Source organism: Phyllostomus discolor, chromosome 5 (genome assembly GCF_004126475.2).
Source record: "Phyllostomus discolor isolate MPI-MPIP mPhyDis1 chromosome 5, mPhyDis1.pri.v3, whole genome shotgun sequence".
In the NCBI taxonomy this organism is placed as follows: Eukaryota; Metazoa; Chordata; class Mammalia; order Chiroptera; family Phyllostomidae; genus Phyllostomus; species Phyllostomus discolor.
The window spans coordinates 38,977,200-38,997,914 of NC_040907.2; the positions used below are offsets into that span (position 1 = coordinate 38,977,200).

A 20,715-nucleotide genomic window follows, 5' to 3' on the forward strand; every position below is an offset into this window, starting at 1 on the left:
GGTGGGAGAGGGTGTGCAGGGTGGAGGGGAATAAAGGAGGGGAAATGGGACAACTGTAATAGCATACTCAATAAAATATATTAAAACAAACAAACCAAGAAACATCCTTGGGTAAGGATTAAAAAAAAGATACTACAGAAAAAAATAAAGCAGGGAAGGGAAAGGGGGCTCATTCAAGAGAGGTCTTACAGAGGTGGAGTACCTCCCAGGGAACAGTGTTTCAGCAGAGGGAACAGTCAGGATGAAGGCTCTGTGCGAAGTACATGCCTGGAGGGTGCCAGGAACAGACAGGAGGCCAGTGACTTGGGAACCAAGTGAAGGGGAACTGGAGAGGGGACAGGCCGAGGCCCGGGGGGGCTTGAGGGCCACAGTAAGGACTTAGGTTTTTGCTGGCAATGCACTGGGAGCCTGGCTGGGCTCTGAGCTGAGGGCGGGCCCTGGGTTCCTGCAGGTTCACACTGCCTGCTGTGCTAGGACGGCTGTAGGTGATGGAGGCAGAAGCAGGGAGGTGGCTGTGGACAACTGGGCATGGGCAGGAAGGAGTCAGACCAGGTGGGAGTGCGGAGGGAGGACCCTGGCACCTGAAGGAGGAGCCTGCAGATGTGGGGGGCTATGTGCAGGTGGGAGCAGTGGACGGTGAGCCCAAGGTTTCTGCTTTGCTCCCGGACGCGTGGTACCGTGCTGCCTGGGATGGGAAGGTGTGGGAGAGCGGGTGTTGGTGACGCTCAGGAGTTCAGGACTGGTGGGTAGTGCGCCGTGCCCCTCGTGTGCTTTGTCTCCAGGCCCAGGCAGGTCACCGCTGCCTAGGAGGGCTGGACACCGATGGGCTGTGGGGCCCATGTGGTGGACAACACGTGTGTAGTGAGAAATGGGGACATTGGTGCAGTTGGCAGGACCAGTGAGGAGGCCAGGGCAAAGGGAAAAATCCTCCCGTACTCTTTTTTCTGACAAGTTAGCATCATGGAAAGCATTCAAGAGCTGCCACATGCAAAAAGCCCGAGCACCAGAGAACTGCATATCCAGGGCACTGGAGAGACCCGCCTTCCCTCCCCAAGATGGCACAGAACCGTCAGTTTGCTGGATGGCCACACCCTGACAGCTCCATGATTTGAGAAGGCAATGGCTTGGTTCTCGCAGATGCTGGCAAGCATCCTGGGAGTGGGGAGGGAGGGCCAGGCGTGGGCCACCCACGAGGAAGGTCTGTAGCAGCCAGCATCCCAGGGAATGGGAGCCATGCGCACAGAGATGGGACTTGAGGAGTGAGACCGAGAGCAGAGGGGTCCAGCTGAAGCAACCCTGCTGCACCGGGGCACGACTTCTTCGGGGGGCCACTCGAGACCTGGAGCCACGGGGGAGACGTCTGTCAGCTACCAGCCGAGTTCGGCATCATTAACCAAGCCTTATAGAAGAATCCTAAGACCGTCAGGCCATCCAGAAGGGAAAACAGCAAAAGGCTTCAGACCCATCACCCCTCGTGATTCAAGAGCGGCCCTTGTTCACGTCACCGGTACAGAGTGCGAAAGGACCCACAGCACCTCCGGCACTAGCCCCGCCCCCTCATCGTTCTCAGCCACAGAAAGAGGTCAGTGAGACTCCAACTCTCCATTTTTGAAAAATTTATTTTATGCCCTTAGAAGCTAAGAACTCTGCCACTCATGAACCAAATTAAAATTAAGATTCTTCCCTGTTCATCTACGTCCTTTTGAAATTTTATAAACAAGATTCTATACACAAGAGGTAGCAGAGGAAAATTCCAGTCTGCTTGTTCCAAGCTCAGAAGGTAACTGCACACACCTCAACGTTAGCAGGGAGGGCGGGCAAGACAGGGCCGTCTGAGGACTCGGTTCTCTAGGTCCTAGGCTCGGTCTGGTTGTCTGTGACCGTGTGAGGGGAAGCCGTGGGCGTGACGGCTGTTGGGACGCTCGTGTTTTCTTTCCCAGGACGTCTCTGATGCGCAGACCCAGCCATCTGCAGTGGGCCTTGCGAAGGGAGTTTCTTGAGAACATACAGCATTGAGTTAGTTGTGCAATTCCTACTTTTTGAAAGATTTATAAAAACATCTTCGTCCAAAAAAGTTGGCAATAAAAACGACAACTCTTCCAAGGTAAGCCTGTCACAATTGTCTCTTGGTGGCACTACATTAAAAAAAGTCATCAGCAGGTTTGGAGACTGCAGCCGTTGGCAATCGAGTGGTCACTGGCTGAGTGGAAGGGACGGTCATCGCAGCAACAGTGCGAGCAAAATCAGCCGGCGCGTGCGACACACAGCTGTGACGGCGATCCTGACGAAGCCTTACAGTGAGGACAGCAGGTGCTGGGGTGCGGAAGGCGTTGTTTCCATAGGAAATAAGGGACTAGAAGTGGCAATTTCACTCCTGAATTTGGGCTCCTGAGTGCAGCTGCCAGCGATGAAATCCCAACACATCTCATCACTGGCATGTCAATGTCATGTCCCACACAATCTTTTTGTGAGGATGGCGATGGGTGGGGTAGAGAAACACAGTAGGGAATGGAATATTCACATACTCAAAATCAATTTTAAAACATCACATTCAAAATCCAAGAACATCAGAACCATAAAAATGTGCCAACCGTCTGACCACCTTTCTGGGGGCGCAGTTCTGCTCGTAAATGCCGGCCCCTCCGTCTGCTCAGTGTCTCTGACGAGAGCCACCACCAGCCTGTAGGCAGTTACGTGATTACCCACAGCACCCTGCACCCCGGCTGCACAGTAACTTCAACCACAACAGTGAAATGACTGGGTTACTGACAGTGCGCAGCAATGAAGAGCTGGCTGCCCTGTCACGTGTCCACACGATGCAGAAGCCACCAAAAAGGCACTTGGGGCTGGACACTCCTCTTTGACTTGGCAACTCTGCCAGCAGTGGCCTGGCACTTCCTAAGGCTCCCCTAGTTGGAAATCTGTGCAGCAACTCAAAATACAAAATGTATAAAATACGAAAAATGCTAAACAGGCGCCCCCCCCAGTAAAAGGGGAGCTGGTATCTAATCTGAAACGAGTGAATGGTAGTATGCCTGGGAATCACGACTAAATGATGGTCGTTCAACTGCTTTCTAGTTCTTTCTGGGAAAATATTATAAACCCTGCCCCTGTCTTTTCAGTGTTTATATTCACGTTGAAGAGAAACAAAGTCTCAAATTCCTGGTCTGCAGTAAAATGACTAGAAACCCACCAAGTAGATCTCCCAATTCAAATATTTCACCTCACGTACAACCAGAACCAAGGGGTTTAGTAATTATGTTTTAAGCAAAAGCAAATGATTGCAGATCACATGATTCAAGACTACAGTTTATTCAATATGTCTCCAAGCATTAAAAAGATGATTTTATGAAGTTAAACTCAATAAAATTGTATCTTTAAAGTGCTTTTTTTTTTTTGCTCTTTTTAAAATCCGTTTTGGGAACGACACGACTTCTTTAGTGGCTGCCGTCGGAGAATGCGCCCTGTACTTCTGGGGAACACAGGTGTTTTTTTTTTTTTATTGCTCTTTTCAATCTCAATTATATCAGAAAAAAATACCTTCATAGATTAACAATTTCCCAATTTTTGATCCTGGTAACATTTCATCAAGATCCAAGTGTATGCCCAGGACTTTCATCCAAATCCATCTGAAATTCTGTACAAATAGGGAGACATATTAAATACAAAGGTCTGTGTAAACTGAATTCTTCACTATTTTACAATGAAAAGGGATTTTATCACGTATCTTTACATTATTTTAAATTGGATATCCCTAATCAATGTCACTGCAAGATTAAAAATTTGCCCCCACTCATCTAAAGGCAGCTTACTTTTTTAAAAAATATAAAAACCAAAGGAATATCTTTTGTAGCATCATAGAGAAAGCAACAGCTTTACCCTCATTCACTCCTGTATGTTCACCTAACAGAAGTCTGCCATCGGCTTTATTTCATAAACCTGCCACAGAAATGCAATCCACACACGGATCACGCCGCGGGAGATCCAGTCCGGGCCTCTCCCGCCGCCAGCAGCTCCCCCTCCGGCCAGAGTGCACTTTCCTTAAACACACGCTCCTTCAGGGTCACTGCAGGCTCCTCCAGCCCCACGTCTGGTTCTTTACAGGGTTCAAACGATATTCTGACTTCAAAAAGGTGCCAGGCATCCAGTATCTGTACTCTGACTCTCCACTGTGTGCTGAGAGTATTCCTTTAGGGATCCACGTCGTCAAGGTCACTTCTTAACTCACCAATCATCATGGGCGACTCTGAACCCTTTGAGAAAGGAAAGGAAGTTAAACTCACACAATGGAAAGTTAGACAGAAAGGTTGCTATACTCATTGACTTATTTGTGTTCCGTAGTTTAAACGTGGGCTCCTTTAACAACTTGCTGTTTACCAAAGGGTAATAAAACATGACTATAACACTTATATTTGACAATTCCTGATTATGCAAAACTTAAATTTCTCTGTTCTCCTCCAGTCATTGAAGCAAACCAGTGACTCGCCTAAAGTTGCACCACCACCACGCAACAAGGCAGGCGGCTCTCCTTAGAACTTGGGAGCAATGGGATGAAGCAGGGAGAGGTGCTGGCTGCCCCGACATCCACTTTGTGCCAGAAACTGCCACATGGCCAAAGTGTCTAATTCTGCCTCTGTCACCAACTGTGGCCTTTGTTTACACAGGGGGGGCAAAAGTAGGTTTACAGCTGTTTGTATGGAAAGTAAATAATACAAGAATAAACTGTTTCATGCGCTTACAACTATAAACCCACTTTTGCCCCGCCTTGTACGCTGAGAGTTCTGAATGCCTACCATGTCTCTTGAGACTGATGCAGCTGGGGGTGGGGAGGAGCAGGAAGAGTCTCCCTATAAAATGACGGGCAAGCTCAGTGGCAGTCAGACAGGGTGAATGGGAAGGGCCCAAGGTGGAAGGAAGAAGTACACCTGACAAACTGAAAGAAGGCTGCTGTGTCTAGAACTCAGAAAACAGGGGAGAGGTACGCAGGGGGCTGCAAGTCTAGGAGCCGGCAGCTGTGGGAGCTCTTGTCTGATAGCTTTTATTTTTGCTGCAACTGAAGTAGATAAGCCTTAGTTTCCCTTCTGTGAAGTCAAGGCAATAGCAACCTCACAAGGTAATCATGAGGATATAAAAGATTAAAAAAAAAAAAAAAAAAAAGACATGCATAACATCAACAAAATTCATTTAATGAGGCCTCTGCCAAGCCCTGATACGGAGCCACAAAGGAGACTGCCTTTCCGGAAGAGTACAGAGAGAAGACACATATACATCATTATATTTACATCACATTTATTGCTTTGTGCAGTAGGTGTTTAATAAATATTTTATTCCTTTTCTACTATAGTAATTAGTACTGAATTTAAAAAATCTTTATCTTCACCTGAGGGCATTTTTTTCCCATTGCTTTTTAGAGACAAGAAGGGTTAGGGTGGCGGGGGGGGGGGGGGGGCGGGGAGGGGAGGGGAGGGAGAGAAACATTGATCAGTTGCCTTCTTGTACACACCCTGACTGGGAATTGAACCTGTGACCTTTTGGTCTATAGGATGATGCTCCAACCAACTGAGCCACACTGACCAGGGCTGAAATTTTTAAGTAAGCTTAAAATTATCCTTTAACCCCTCCAACAAGTAGGCAGATCTCAATGTCATGAGGCCCTTCCTCTCAAAGGTCCACGTTTCCTAGAAGGCTGGTGAAAGCGAACGCTGGAGGGGGTGAATTTTCATAACCCGGCAGAATGAAGTGAACAAGCTGGAACGAACACAGCAGTGGCCTGGCTTTATCAGGACTCTCCAGCGTGATTAGAACAGCCAGCCACAGACCGAGGGCAAAGCCCTGAATGAGTTTTCCATTGCAGCATTGTCCCACTTTGTTAGCACACTGTGAGCGGGTCTGAACAGAGGTAACTGGAGGATGGGGCTGGTGCCTGCGTTTTTCCTGACTCTAAACATTCTTTTTGGAAAATGTCGGAGCAGGCGCCGCCCTTCGCACGGGACGTGCCCCTCAGTCATACCTGCTGTAAGTGCCTCTCTCCGTTCTCGTTCGCAGGACTGCTCTCAGACCCGTTGCTGCTTCCTGACTGCTCTTTTTCATTCAGCAGAGCTGTGGCATAAGCTAGTGTGTCCTGTGGGGGAGTGAAACACGAGAGGGAAAAGTCAGGGAGTGTGCAGTGGTGGCAGCAGCATCACCAAGGACGGCTGCCCTTCAACTGACCTTTGGAGGCACCGAAGCCTCGAGGGTGGTGCCTTCCAGGCAGCCCCCAGAGCACCCCTCAACTTCTGTGCCATGTGGGGGCTGGAATGACCAACCCACACTGCTTTTCTTTTCTAATTTGCAAACTGTACACCAATTTGCTGTCTTTTCAGAGAAATTCAATCATTTCTTTTGCTCTTTCTCATTTTCAACCTATACCTCTTTTCTCTGAAGTTGCAGTTTCTGAAAAACATACTAAAAATCTACTTAAGGGATTTCAAGCCACACAAAACCAAAGACAACCCTCACCTGAGCTGAAATTGTTCGCTGAAAAGTTTTCCCAGTTGACGTTTCATTAGAGACATTACTTTGCGGTGTCCAGTAATGTTCGGACATCTGAGATGGAAGGTCAAAAACACCGTCAGAGACGACACATAAGCCCACGTGAGCCCACAATTTCTACCATTAGATAACAGGTTACACAAGCATCTAAAACAGTATAAATCTATCCGGGCCTTCTGTCACTTCAGGAGATTCTTTCCTGGAAAATTTCACTTCCACTCTCAAGAGCTCAGGAAAATACTACTACTAATACAATCACCCCCACTTTTTCACCTGTAAAGTTAAGGTAAATGTATTATGACACAAATTTAATGCATAAAAATAGGTGTCAACTATACTAAAAAATGTTTGAAGACTGAAAATATTTTGAGGCTAGTTTCAAATTAAGTTTCAAAGATCTTTCCTGATAGACACGCTCCTGTTGATTCCTGTTACAACCAGTGAAGTGCACAGTGCAATTACCTTCTTCTGCAGCCACTGCACAGCCCAGCTCCAGTGGTGGGAGTTCTCCTTGAAGTACTCTTTGGCAGCAGGACACCTGGCCATTGGAGACTGTTATTAGCCAAATACTTTCTTTGCAAATATCCATGTTGAATCTACGGCACCTTTTCATTTTGAAACACAACCACTACTTCCATTGAAATCCAGTTGTCTTTATATTAAATTTTTCCTTTTTTAAAATTTGGATACGTTCATGTTATATACTTCAAAAGGTAACAAAAGGTAAGTACGTAGTGAAAAGTCTCTTATCCATCTCTAATCCATCTACTCAGTTCTATTAAAATTCAAAGTTGAGAAATGAAAAGTATAATAAAAAACTACGTAACAAATAGCATATCCTTGACATCTGTGATTTGAATAAGAAAGACTATTATATTAGAACATGGTCTTACAGCCACCCCCAATTCCCTCTGTTTTTATTTGCCTTTCTGGAAAGCTGTCCTTCATATGTGAAGCTAGTCCTGATGGTAACACCACCACTAGCAAGTGTATACGAAACAAACAGGTGAAGGATATGGAAGTACGTATGAAGATACCCGTCTCTGGACTGTGTCCGCTGGCACCAGACATACCGTGGGCCCCACACTACTTGGAAACGCCATTCTCAGGCAAGCACTCGTGACGACGCACTGCCAACATCACACCTAATTCACGAAACCATGACTGTGGCAGGATGACCCCCACCTGTGTCCATAGTGCTGTGTTACATGGACACACACGGTCATGCACGATTTCAGTGGGGCTCTCATCAATATCTGTTTAGGACACTCAAATGCAGCAGACTGAGCCAAACGGATTTCCCTTCTTATCTTGGAACAAGTCCCGGGACAGCTACTCCCGTGACCAAGAGGCAGCAAACATCCGGAGAAGACTAAAGTGGGCTGTAAAGAAGGCTCGGGGCAGGCATCAGAGTCGGCGCTGCCGTCTGCGTGCTGCCGTCCGCTCGCTGCCCTCGGGCCACCGTGGGGTCACTCTGCTTTCCCTCGTCCTGGCACTGAAGAGGGGAACTGAAGCAGCGGTGCACTGAGGTTCCTTCTAACACAGAGAACCTTTGCATTCCAAGTGTCTGCTGACAGATGACTGGATAAGCAAAATGTGATACAGCCACACAATAAAATACCATTCAGTCTTAAAAAAGGAAGGAAATTCTGACATGTTACAACACAGATGAACCCTGAGGACATCATGCTAAGTGAAACAGTCCAGTGACAAAATGATAAATGCGATATGATTCCACTTCTATGAGGTACACAAAGTAGTTAAATTCACAGAGCTATAAGGCAGACTGACGTCTGCCAGGGGTTAGGGGTCAAGAGAATGGAGAGTTAGTGTTTAATGTTTAGCAGGTAATGAGTTTCAGTGTTGGAACTGAAAATCTCTGGAGAGGGCGGTGGTGAAGGTTGCACAGCAGTGTGGCGTACTTCATGCCACTGAATTGCACACCTAGAAATGGTTAAAATGGTAACTTTATGTTAGTATATTTTACCACAACTAAGTAAACAGAAAAAAGAGCTCTGCATGGAGCCGATTGGCCTGTGCTCAGGTCCCAGCTCTGGCCCTTAAACCACCGGCTGTGTGGGACTGCTGGAAGCACCTAACCTCCTGAAGTTGCTGCAGAGGTTAACAGCAGAGGTTAAATGAGAATGCGGGGAAAGCATTTAGCACAGTGTGTGGATTTGTAAGTGTAAGTAGCTACATTGTGACTTTGTCTCGAGAGACTGTTTTGAAAGTGGGGACCTAGACATAAAAGAGTTGGTAATCAAGTCATATTAATGAACGTTATCTTGAGTGAAGGCTCAGGAAATACTGAAGGTCCCCAACACCCACCCTTCCCGCACTGGGCCTGTGGGTCTAGCCTTGTTTCTCAGATTCCGTAAGGTCTGTCCCTCTTTCCACACGCTCCTCCCTGTCTCCCTGAGGTCGCCTGATCAGGCTGACGCAAGGGCCCACTCCCCGCCTAGGCCAGGCTCTCCGGGTACTAGCACAGAGCAGATTGTTTTCTGGTCACATCTGACTTGTACCCATTTTCTCCCTGCATTTGTGAGTCAATACTTACTTCTGAGCAAGAGTCACCAGAAATTTGACACACTGGTAGCAGCGACTGCTGTCCACGTGATTGCTGTGGTGCATCAGAGCTAAAGGGAGAGCAAAGTGTGTCACCAAAGCACCGAACCCAAAGTGGGTCCAAGTAGTTAACAACTCTCCCCTGCCGAAGACTTACAGCAAACTACTTTGATAAGCAGATAAATAAGTAAATTAAAAGCATGGCGGCGACTCAACAGGACCCCCAAATTCTGAAGGGTAGAAATACTAAACAGTATTCAGGAAGCATACATGGGGATGGAAGTCTGGCTTTTCGGAGGAATGAAAGGAACTAAACTGCATACTGGCTGATTATTCACCCAAAGACCTCCAAGTTTTTTCATCCACCACGCTCCTGACAGAAGAGTAGTTTTAACACTGTTAGTGTGATAAAAGAAATCTGTGGTGTTAGCTGAGTTCAACAAATATTTCCTGCTCTGGGGATTTAAAGAGAAATGGTGCCTGGCCCTTGCTCTTGAGGAGTGCATGACAGTCCGTACTGTTCCCGAGAATCTGGGTGCCGCTTGGAGTGGAGCACATCACTCTGAGGGCGCGTGACCCAGAATGCTGCAACTGCAGAGCATTTTAGCTTAAATCTCTTTTCTGCAATAATGGAGGTCCTAAATCTTTTCTCAATACATGAGCAAAATGTGAAATAACTTGGATTAACTAGAATTACAGGTGTATGGTAGAAGGTGGATAAGACTATTTTTAACCAAACTTTTTCTAAGAAATAGCTCACTAAAGCCACTTCAGCTTTTTGCAAACAAAAATACTGGCGAAAACCTTTTATGAGTAGACAATAGAAATCTGGGTGCATTCACACCACAGGTAAGAAAGCAATCACATTTCATGAGTGTGACAATACCCTGAGTCTGAGCTTTTGGTTTTTTCCTCCCTGATGGTTGTAGAGTGGAGTCATGGTGTCACACAGGGCCTTTAGCATGCTGAAAAGTCACAGTGCCCTTCAATCTTACCTGACCCAGTAAAAGGACCTCACATTGCACTGCACTGACCAAAAGTAGGACAGCGTCTAGGACAACCAGGTTCTCTGGTTTTGACTGTCATGACTAGAGTGAGGGGACCCAAAGGCCTTACTCAGACCTCTGCTGGATTCCTCAGGGATTGATGCCAGTGTGGGCAGGGGAGACTGGCTGGCTCTCGGCACACTTACTGGGGACACTGCCCGTTAGGGCGGGGGATACTTGCCCAGTAATCCATTTTCTGTCTCAAACACAAATTTGACGCGCTCTACTTGTATGGGGTCTTCAATGATCTGTGAGTGGAAGGGAACAAAGGTTGGTAAATGAAAGAAGGAACTTGTGTTACAACTACTGGTGCCTTAAAAAAAATCAGGAGATTTAGTTTCTAACTTGACAAAACCCAATACAACAGTATCTTAAATTTCAACTACAGATGAAAAACTATTAGGTAACATCTGAAGACCCATTTATTTCCTGTCAATGTGGTCTTACCAACACCTACAGTTCTCTGTGGGTTGCATGGGTGTGTATCTCATGCTCCCCAGAACAAGAGGGTTATGGTCTAACTGGTTTACCAAAAAGAAGTTCTGCTACAACACTGTTCCACAGACTGATGGAGAGGCTTACGCCACGCCGCACAGGGCTGGGTCTGCGTCTTACTCTCGCTGTGTTTCCAGTGCCTTGCACCCAGCTGTGCACAGCGCAGTAAGGTAAGTGGTTTGTTGCTGAGCAGATGAACAATACAGAGGCCTACTCCTGAGGAGCAACAACCTTCCAAAGTTTGTAGAAGCACTAGGACTGAAAGGAGGTACAGACCAGAAAGACAGGCTTTTAATAAATGGCATCCATGATGTAGTTCCTTAACTGAAAGCATTTATCAAATGCCTGCCCTATGCCAAGGCCTCTACATCCCTGCCAAGGTCTCAGGGATGTAAAGGGAACCCAGTCCCTCCCCCGCCCTCTCTCTAAGGAATCCCTGGGCTAGTCTCTCTTACTAGCTCACAACCAGTCACCAAATTCTATTGGTTTTCTTTCCAAACACCTCTTGATAGGCCCTTTGCCCCTCTTGACACTGGTCCTTCAGTGCAGGCCGTGTTATTCCAGATTCCGATACTGCCACAGTCTTCTTTTGTCCACCTTTCGAACAACTGCCAGGGGAATCTTTCTGAGACAGAAATAAGGCCCCAGAACTCTCCTGATTAACACCCTTCCATGGCACCCTGTCACTGGAGCTGCAACCTTAAAACGTCTAGAGGCTAGGATGACCAGAGATGAGCCAAACAGGCTGGCCATCAGACAGGGGGCGGGGGTAGTGAGGACAGGGGGAGGCTGTGGCTAACAGGCCTCAGTGAAGGGGGCATTGCTATGCTCCAGGTGACTGGAGCATGCAGGCATTGGGCTGATATGGCCAGACTGGATGACCTGCTTTTGCAGGAGAGACTGACTCCAGGAATTAGAAAGCAAAACAGAACTTGGGCCACATAAAACAGGAACACAGGCAGCACTGGGTTACCAGGTGCCAGTGTGCAAGCAGTATCCTACGGGAAAGGGTCCACATGCACCGGTGCCCGAAGCCCTTCATGATCTGGTTTGGGCTTCTTTCCCCAAGCGCCACGTAGTCCCCACTACATCCAGCCACACCACTTACCTGCAGTTCACGGAGCAATCTAGGGGTGCGGGGGAGAGCAGGGGCTATGGGGCTAACGACTTGGTTCAGATCCTGGCTGTTACTTATTAAGGGTTGGTCTTGGGCAAATCATTCCACCTCTGTAAGTTCTAATTCCTAATGTGATACTGTAGTTTGCTGATTACAGCTAAATAATTTAGGTATATTTTTTATACTTCCAAAATTGGGATGCACCCTGTAAGTCAATTACATTTCAGTCTAATGGCTCCTTAAAAACACTTTTATTAGAATGAACACAATCATTCATTCAGATTTGAATGGTTTAACCCTGACGGTTACTGTGAGTTTTCAACCAGATACCATGTGTGCTGAGCACAGCGCCCCGTTGGCAGCGCGGCTGCCCACCACTCCTCTGCTCCCTGCACTGTGACTGCCTGTGTGCCTGTCTAGCTCCCTCACTGAACCGAGAGCCCCTGTGAGGTAGAGTTTTACCACCGCTCATCTCTAAGTCAGTAATGCACAAAACATGACTGATATAAAGAGGATTCAGTAAGTGTAGAACAATAAATAGAAAAACAATAGAAGACACAACTTTTTATGTGTACACAATGCTGACTAATACATACATAAATCAAGTGAATCAGAACATTTATGACTTACCAATATCTCATGCAGTAGCTGGAACGTATTCTTTAACTCATGGGGTGGAGCTGTTTCTAGTTGGCTCTGAAATGTTTTTTAAAAGCATAAAAATTCTAGTTAAGTCTTTAGTGGAAAGCACAGTGGAGTGTCAGTCAACAATGTCGGATCTAAGCCCTCGTTCTGCACTGACTGGCTGACCTTGGCAAAGTCAATTCCTCTCTCTGGGGGCCTCAAGTTCACCCAATGCTAAATCTGGGGAGTGAAATAAACAACCTCTAGGGTCCTCCCAGCTGCAACACTCTGCGGTGCTTTACTGTGAAATTAGGAGGGAGAGAGAAGGAAAGGCAGCCAGAGTCACTAGACAAACCCACATTTATATTCTACTTATGCATTGTATATCCTATTTTGTTTTCCAGACGATGCTGTTGTAGCTATGAGAATGCAAATGAGTATGCTCTGAGGTAAGTGTGCCATGAGTTAAGTATGTGAGAGAAAAATCTGCCAAGGCACACTAAGTGAAGAAAACAAGGCTCAGAAAACTCACATTGCTCTGTGCACTTAATAACCTTACACATACACATGGAGAGGGGACTATAAAGGACCCTGCATTACAACGCCACACCCCGAAGGCATCAGGCCTGGCACTGAGCGAGCACTTTGCATAGCAGACCCCACTGCATCTTCATGATCTGTGAAGTCAAGTCACACTCCCTCTTGTTTTGTGCAGAGGAGGAAACTGCCCAAGGTCCCCTAATCAGTAAGTAGTAAAGAGAGGAACTCAGTCACCTCTGATACAGGTCTGCACAGAAAAGGCTGAGGGAAAACCACATTTTAATAGGAGTTTGAAGACACAATCCACTAGTCACCGCTACCTGTCAGTGCTACCGGTATCACTATTATAAGCCCTGGTGCAGTTATGAGAGTGTGGCAGAGGTTCTGTGGGCAGAACCTCACGCACATGGTGTCAATGTGCAGAAAGAGGCCTGGAAGGACACACGCCAAAGCGACAATGTTGGTCCTTGGGGTGGGAAGAAAGGGGGCACACCTGGCTGATGTTGATCAAAGTGCACTGTGGCCTCATTTGTATGTTTTAATTTTTTAAAAAGAGAATGTAGTCATGTATTATCCATGTAATTAAAGGTTAAAAACTAATAAAATGATGTGTGTAGGCTTAAAGGCTTTTCTAGTGAGCCCTAGAAAGGCAGCAAACCATCTGGTTTTGCGCACAGCCCTGGGCCTCAGCTTCTTGAACGAAAAAGTGGTGATAAAACAGCATCGACCACTCACGGGACTGCCTGAGAATTAAGTGAAGTAAACGCTGGCAACGGTGCTCGCACCCAGGAAGCGCCACGCACGCGGCGGTAGTCAGTGCGCTGACCGGAGCCGCACACTGAGCTGTGGCACCACTTCAGGTGAGAAGAACCTGCTTTCGATTTCTAATGTCCAGAGGGGAAATAATCCGAAATTGGAAAACATTTTACACAGTAACGGTCACCAGAGCGTTACTTACTATAAAGCGGTATTCTGAACAGCTGAAAACTGAACCGAATGCAAACACACTGCTAGCAAGGGCAAGGGTCAGTAAATCACTGCACATGAGAGGGTGAAATGTACTCACGGATAACTTTTAACAACATGGGAAATATTTACAATGGTAAGTGAAAACCCCCCCCCCAAAATCCTAGACAATAAAATGCTAATTATGTTAAAATACATGTGTAGAAAATAAAAGGGAAATACTAAGAGACTGTTTGTGGTGATTATCAGTGAATGATGTTATTTAGGGTTCTCTTTTTTAAAAAGAGCCTATATCATTTTTATGATCAGGAAAAACCATTAAGGACATTAAAAGCAGCACATGAACTGGGAGCAAAGGCTGGCTTTCCTAGTCTCAAGGGCAGGCAACAGGCTGCCACGAAGTTTCACTGAAGTCCCACCTTGATGAAATGCAGCATGGTGAAGGAGAAGCGCTCGTTACAGAAGCAGCAGTACACCACCATCTCAATGAGCGCCAGGAGCGAGCCTGTCAGCTCTCGCAAAGCAAACATCACCTGGTGGGAGGACAGAAAAGAGTAAGCTCTTCTTATGCCAGTTAATTGTCAACAGGTTGTTTCTGGCTTTAACTGAAACTAACTCGGACTTAATATCATCAACATTGCCTCAAAATAGGGTTTAACTGCTAGAGCTCCACAGATAGATTTCAGGGTATATATAGGTCTGTCTGAAATTTAACATAATTTTGTGCAAATGTGCATTTTTTTTCTTGAGTCACTTTCATCAGATTTTCAAAGGTAAATGCCTTTCCCAAACTAAACTAATTACTAATAGATCCGAAAAATACACAATGTTCAGCTTAAAAAAGGCATGTAGCACAGCACTGTTAATGTAGTTGAAAAACCACCATGACACACAGACTCGTATATATATGGAAAGCAGGTTATGGGAGGACTGGAAGATTCAACTGTCAAGAAGGGGCAGCTCCGGGTGGAAGGGGACGTGACCTGGGCTAGAGAGAGGCCACGACAGAGGGCTAGGCAGCCCCCTTCCATACCCCCGAGGTTTGAAAAAAATGTGTGTGCTTCACAGTTGTACTATTTCAGGGCTGGGACACATACGAGAGATTGGGAACAAAATCTCTGACAATAAACTGAGGAACTGTGGTTGGGGAGGCGCCATATACCTACTCGGACCTAGAGGGGTGGCTAGCTGGGCTGGACCTGGAGGTCCAGTAACATTCTCTTCAACTGATTATTTCTTTTTGACATATATAATACATAGGAAGGAAAATTAACTTGAAAGATCATTTCTTCTCTTAATAATGCCCTGCTTCATCAGAATAATATACAAAATATAACTAATAACAAAAGGTGTTTTTACTCAAATAGAAACAAAGAGAAAATGGCTTGTGAAGAACAAGTACATACCTCTAACAGGTACGGCTTCCCTTCAGACAAGAACAACAAGGCTTCTACTTCCTCATGGAGGGGCAACAGAGGACTTGAGGGAGCAATGCTAATGGGTGGCCGCTGTTTAAGTACACCAGGAGCTTCAGGAGACCAGAGAAACAGACCCTGTCTCACTTGATGTTATTTCATGAAATAGACATCTGCAAGGTCACACCACTCTCCCAAGACACACACACACACACAACTGCCGAGTGCTTACAACCTGCTCCCTCACAGTGCAGTGAGGAAGCTAGACATGCAGACAGGACAGAACGTTGACCCATTCAATCCAGAGTCTGCCTAAGCTGCAGCAGTGCCTATTAAGATCGCTAGAATCCTAGTGATCCCCCTCCCCGCAACCCCCACAAGACAATCGTTCAAAGCAGTAAATATATAAGTTGTTTATGAGAAAAATGCCCAATGTGCCTCAGAAGAGACACTGGACGAGACACTTTTGTTCCTTGAACACCAAGGATACTAAGCAGAATTAACCCACATGGAAGGGTTATCCCATTTGCTAGAAAAAGAAGACTTCACACTATTTTCTTTTACAAACCTATCTCGACTAATGAATTAGGTAGTTTTATCTCTTTAGGTGAATGAATCAGACTTAGGAAGGAGACTCTACCTCAGACAACCCAGGTGCTCCCCCAAGCTCCTTTAAGTCAGGGCGCATTTGCAGCAGAGTGCTATGTGTGACTTTCCCTGGTTTCCTGTGTGGGCCCTTACTGGTCAGAGGGCACTGAAACCCACCCACAGCCTCTGGGGTCAGGGGCTGGCACCCACATACTGGCTGCTATGCCATTTACTAGTTGCGAGGCTTGTGCAAGTCAGTAAATCGCTCCGTATCTCAGTGTCCTCATTCACAGAAGGGGGTAATATCCCTCTCATAGGTTTGCTGAGGGGATTATAAACACAGTAACTACACTAAAAGGACCATGGAAAGGCAGAGCACACTGAAAACACTGAATGGTTTTCAGCTGCTTTGTTGTGTTGTTACTGCAACTGTGTCGGTGCTGCTGTGAGAAGGCCTGGGAGCAGCACCGACACAGCGCACACAGGCTGGGGGAGTGGACGACTGCGCAGGGCAGTCTGGTTCCTGCTCTGTTATGTGAGACCTGAACTACTGGTGGAGGGTGACAAAGAAGGGCGTGTTATCGACTACATCTTATATGTTCAAATACACTCCAGTGACTTAATATCCAGCTGACAGCTGAATCCCCTTTGTTTTTACAAAGGACTTTAACATTTTATCTCATTAATCCTCAGTATACCTGTGGGGTTATGTTTTTAATATTTCCATTTTGTGTAGAGAATCAAAGGGTCAGGTGGCTTGGTCAAGTTCACAGAGCTAGGAGACTCCAACCCACACCTTGGCAACTGTACCACTACATCAGTTGTGCCAATTATGGTAATAAATGAACTCCAAAGTAGCCTTTAATTCTAGAAGTTTTTAATACTTACATAACCTTACTCTCAAATAAATGACTTTCTTTTGTGACAAACTAGTAAAATAAAGTAAAGTTCAACAACAATTAAAACAATATCCAATAGCTTAATGAGAAACAAATAATGCCCACTGAATCGCTAACACTGCCCTCCAAGCACTACTGACAAACTCAGGGCCCCTGCAGCTCCCGCAGGTGCGAAGGATGCGTCAGACTCACCGACGTTCCTCTGGGTGGACACATCCGAGTGCAGGACGAGCAGCGCCACTGTGTTGTGGAGGTTCCCAAACTCGCGCGCTTGCGCTGAGCTCCATCGCCGTATCTGTGCCGGAGAACATAGAGTGCATGTTCGTGTTCTGATTAGACACTTGAATATATATTTTTTAAAAAAGTAACATGAGACAAGGAAGGGAAAGGATGTGCTGGTTCATCGTAATTTGGGCCACGATCATTTCTCAGTATCTAATAGTGAAAGAGGTCCAAGTACAAGAAGTCAGAGGTGTTAAGCTAGCTTAACAGTGTTTTTCTCCGCAGACACATTAACTCATATTCTAAAACAAATCCACTCATGTATTCTAATGTAGGTTTTGAGTTCTTACTGTGTACCAGGTAATTTGCCTGTGCCTCAGTACAATGGGGAAAACCCATGAGGCTGCACACCCAGGGGCCGGACCCCTTCCCCACGCACTGCGCTGTGTGGGTGTGGGCGAGTTCTTCTTGCGTACACCGCCCGGCCTCTTTGGACAATGGCAAGGATAACCTACTTGCTCTGGCTACTTTGTGGTTATGAGAACCAGATGAAACCTGAAAATTGAAAACGTCTTCGATGCTATGTGCTCCATAAATGCAAAACAATACTGATCATATGTGCTGCTGAACTGGAGTGAACTTAAACCAGTCCCCATTGTCAGTGGAGTCCCTGGAGTAGAAGAGCTTAAGTGAAAAGTGGCTGTTATAAACCTTAACGTGCCATCCTTATACCGAGCAGGCGGTTGTGCCGTAGCTCGTTTTTTAACACCGAAGAGTGAGAGCATCACAGTGGCAGCCAGGAGCGGAGGAGGCCTAGGCAGCACGCCCGTCGCCCCTAACGAAGGAAGGAAGACTACTATGCGATGCACATGCAGGGCACACCAGAGCTGGGCCTGAATCCTGGCTCCACAACACTCTGCTTCGTGACCTTGAACAAGTCACTTAACTTGTTTGCACTGTAATTCTTGCCTGAGAATGGTGTATCAGTGGTATAGCATATAAAGTGACCAGTTGTGTCTGGCACATAACAGGCACTCTATAAATAATATTTATCATTATTCTATGTTCACATTACATGTATTTTAAATCTATCAAACGAAAGAAACATAACTGATGGGAGAAACACACCATTATAGAAACTTCAGACAGGAAAGCCACATTCATATACATCAAACCCTATTAGTACAAAGCAGCTTCCCTTTCATTTCCCGAGTGAGCAGTAGTGTACCTGCAGCATCTTTCGGGGTGCAACAGTACAATTTCACACGTGAATTCTGGCCTCGTTATCAGTACCCCAGAAGCGACTGCCACCCAAATGCCCTCACTCACAGTGCCACAGAGCAAGTGCAAGGCCCAACGCCACCACTCCTCGAGGGGTTCTGCACCCTGCCCTGCCCCCATCAGAACCAGTCTTCCCTTCTGTGCCATGTCGCATCGTAACGGACACTCCAGTCATCGTCATGGGTTGTTATTACTGGGAAATTCTATGAGAAAGCTATGAAAATAACTGAACGATGAAGAATTTTAAAGTCTACACAGTATGTACCTGGACTCGTATGAGATTAGAAATGTCTGTCACTTGCACAGAGCGGCCAAGTGACCACAGAGCCCGTGGCCACGCCCCGGGCTCCAGCAGCAGGCGTTACCTGGCTGTTTTGCCGGTTGGCCCCGAGCAGAAAGCTGATCATGTGGCGCAGCGCTGAGTGCCTCAGGAGAAGGTCTGCAGCCCTGATACCTTGCTGTCACAAGATAGGAGGACAACACATTAAATTCCTACTCAGACAAAAACTGGTTTTAAAAACACAGTTCAATAAGCAGTTTTAAGGAGTCACTAAGTTTTCAAATGCTATAATTTACATATACAAAATACTTGCTCATATAAATCCAGTATTAATCAGTCTGTATTTTTCCCACGTACAAAATTCCTCCAGACTGTAAATATTCTGTGTTATAAAAAGATATTAGAAAAAAGTCATTTACCTTTTGTACAAAAGTGTTGAACAGGGAAAAGTACTGAGCGCAGTTTTTACAGTTTTCTGGGACATCTTTCTCCAGCAGAGCGAGCAGTACCTCCAGTAACTGGTGAAAGCTTTTGAACTGGTTGGGGGAAGGGTGAAATCGCAAAAAGAAGAACAACGTGAGACAGGTGAACAGGACGGGTGATCTGAAGCCAGTCACCATAAGAACAAAAGGGGAGTCTGGCCAACACAATCCAGACTCAGATTCAGATGGGTGTATGCTTTGGAGAGCAGAAACAGATGATCAGTTTCACCTGCCAGGGAAGACTGGTGCTATAGAAATAATTAAAAGGAAAGCCTAGTTTTGTTTCTTAGATTTCAGTCAAGGGTGTGATTCTACCACCTAATGGGCACACTTGCTGTAGAGCCAATTTCTCTGTCCCTAAAAAAAGGTGGGGGTGGGGTGGGGTTTAGAGGAAACATATTTCTGAGTCACTCCCTCTACTGCACTATTTCTTCACATAATCACAGATGCAAAGAATAAAAAACACAGACACAGGCATAGGGGCTAGAAATCAAGCCAATGGAGCAAATGGAGAGCAACAGCCTGACAGAATGACAACGGCAATATTGACTCAACTGTGAACTTACTTGAAAGCCCGCTGACGCCTCATGGAAAGCTTTGAAAAACATTTTATTTGTTTAGAAACCATTTTGGTTATCACATTACTTCTTCTTTCCCTCCCACCCCAACTGCTTGTGGACAAGTCTCTAGAAATTCATCTGTGATCTGAGAATTAAGACCCAGCTTACTACTCTTGTTATTCCTCTGAAGATGGAGTTCATAGACTTTTAAAATACTCCCGTGCATCCTGTCATACCCTGTATAAATACAGTAAGATCTAGCACTTATACAGCACTTCATTTTCAAAGTACTTTACAATGCAAAGTGGGTGGCAAGAGGCACCATTTTCATTACAAGGGGAAAACCGACATAAAGTACATCGGCTGGATCTGGACATGAAACAGAAGTTACTGAGGAAAAAGGCTTCCATGCTTACGCCCCTCACCGCTCCTGTCCTTTTCCACCACCTGCAGTCCTGCCTCTAGAGGTCGGTGGGGTGACACGGTGTGGCCGGACCCCATCTGTAGGGAGACTGCACTAATTCTATCTTTATCATTTTCTGGGTTGGTAGATGGGAGGAGGGAGGAGAAAGAGAAGGTCCTTATGCTAAACATCTTAGAAGACTTCCACAGGGGTATTTCGGAGCCATGGTATCCAAACTGTCCCAAGCAGTTCCCAATGACCTATTTTATATCTTCTGCATCCAGGTAAGGTTTTGCTTGGAAAATGGTGTTGCTTTTTAAGCTGACTGAAAACCACTGCCTTGGAGTAAATCTCAACTTCCTTATGATTCCTGAAATTGAGAGACAGTCTTCTAGGTCCTTCCTAGGAGCACATCTGGCCTCCTGGCTCATTCAGGGCCGAGCAGAGCTCCTGCGGTTGTCTGGTCTGACAGCGCACCCCGGTCAGACGAAGCTGAAAGAACTAGGGGCCTGGGTGTCAAGCGATGTCCACGGATTAAACCTCTCTCTTAAAGAACGTGCTCAAGGTTGCACAGCAGAGTCAACAACTGAATTTGAAGCTGTACTGTCTAGAATTTGCATTTAGTTCACTGAAACACACTGCCTCCAGCCAATGTGGCTAAAGGAGCCAATCAGTTTTAAAAAGAACATTTTTCAAAGTTT

At 46.1% G+C, this 20,715-nt stretch overlaps 1 protein-coding gene across 3 annotated transcripts in view; it reads right to left on the reverse strand.

Moving 5' to 3' along the window:
- Window positions 1-1,601: 1,601 nt before the first annotated feature.
- Window positions 1,602-20,715, reverse strand: part of USP24 (ubiquitin specific peptidase 24) — a 131,931-nt gene continuing 112,817 nt past the window's right edge. For 2 of the 3 annotated variants that reach the window (XM_036026155.1, XM_036026156.1), the window contains exons 57-68: window positions 18,989-19,105; window positions 18,655-18,747; window positions 16,979-17,081; window positions 15,291-15,412; window positions 14,304-14,417; window positions 12,385-12,450; window positions 10,324-10,390; window positions 9,089-9,167; window positions 6,994-7,069; window positions 6,499-6,585; window positions 6,011-6,121; window positions 3,911-4,253 (exon numbers count right to left, since the gene is read on the reverse strand). In XM_036026155.1, the coding sequence (XP_035882048.1) occupies window positions 4,191-4,253; window positions 6,011-6,121; window positions 6,499-6,585; window positions 6,994-7,069; window positions 9,089-9,167; window positions 10,324-10,390; window positions 12,385-12,450; window positions 14,304-14,417; window positions 15,291-15,412; window positions 16,979-17,081; window positions 18,655-18,747; window positions 18,989-19,105 (1,098 nt within the window). In that variant the 3' untranslated portion in view covers window positions 3,911-4,190. Of the gene's footprint in view, window positions 4,254-6,010; window positions 6,122-6,498; window positions 6,586-6,993; window positions 7,070-9,088; window positions 9,168-10,323; window positions 10,391-12,384; window positions 12,451-14,303; window positions 14,418-15,290; window positions 15,413-16,978; window positions 17,082-18,654; window positions 18,748-18,988; window positions 19,106-20,715 lie in introns of all 3 variants that reach the window. The other variant, XM_028513085.2, reaches the window with a different exon arrangement.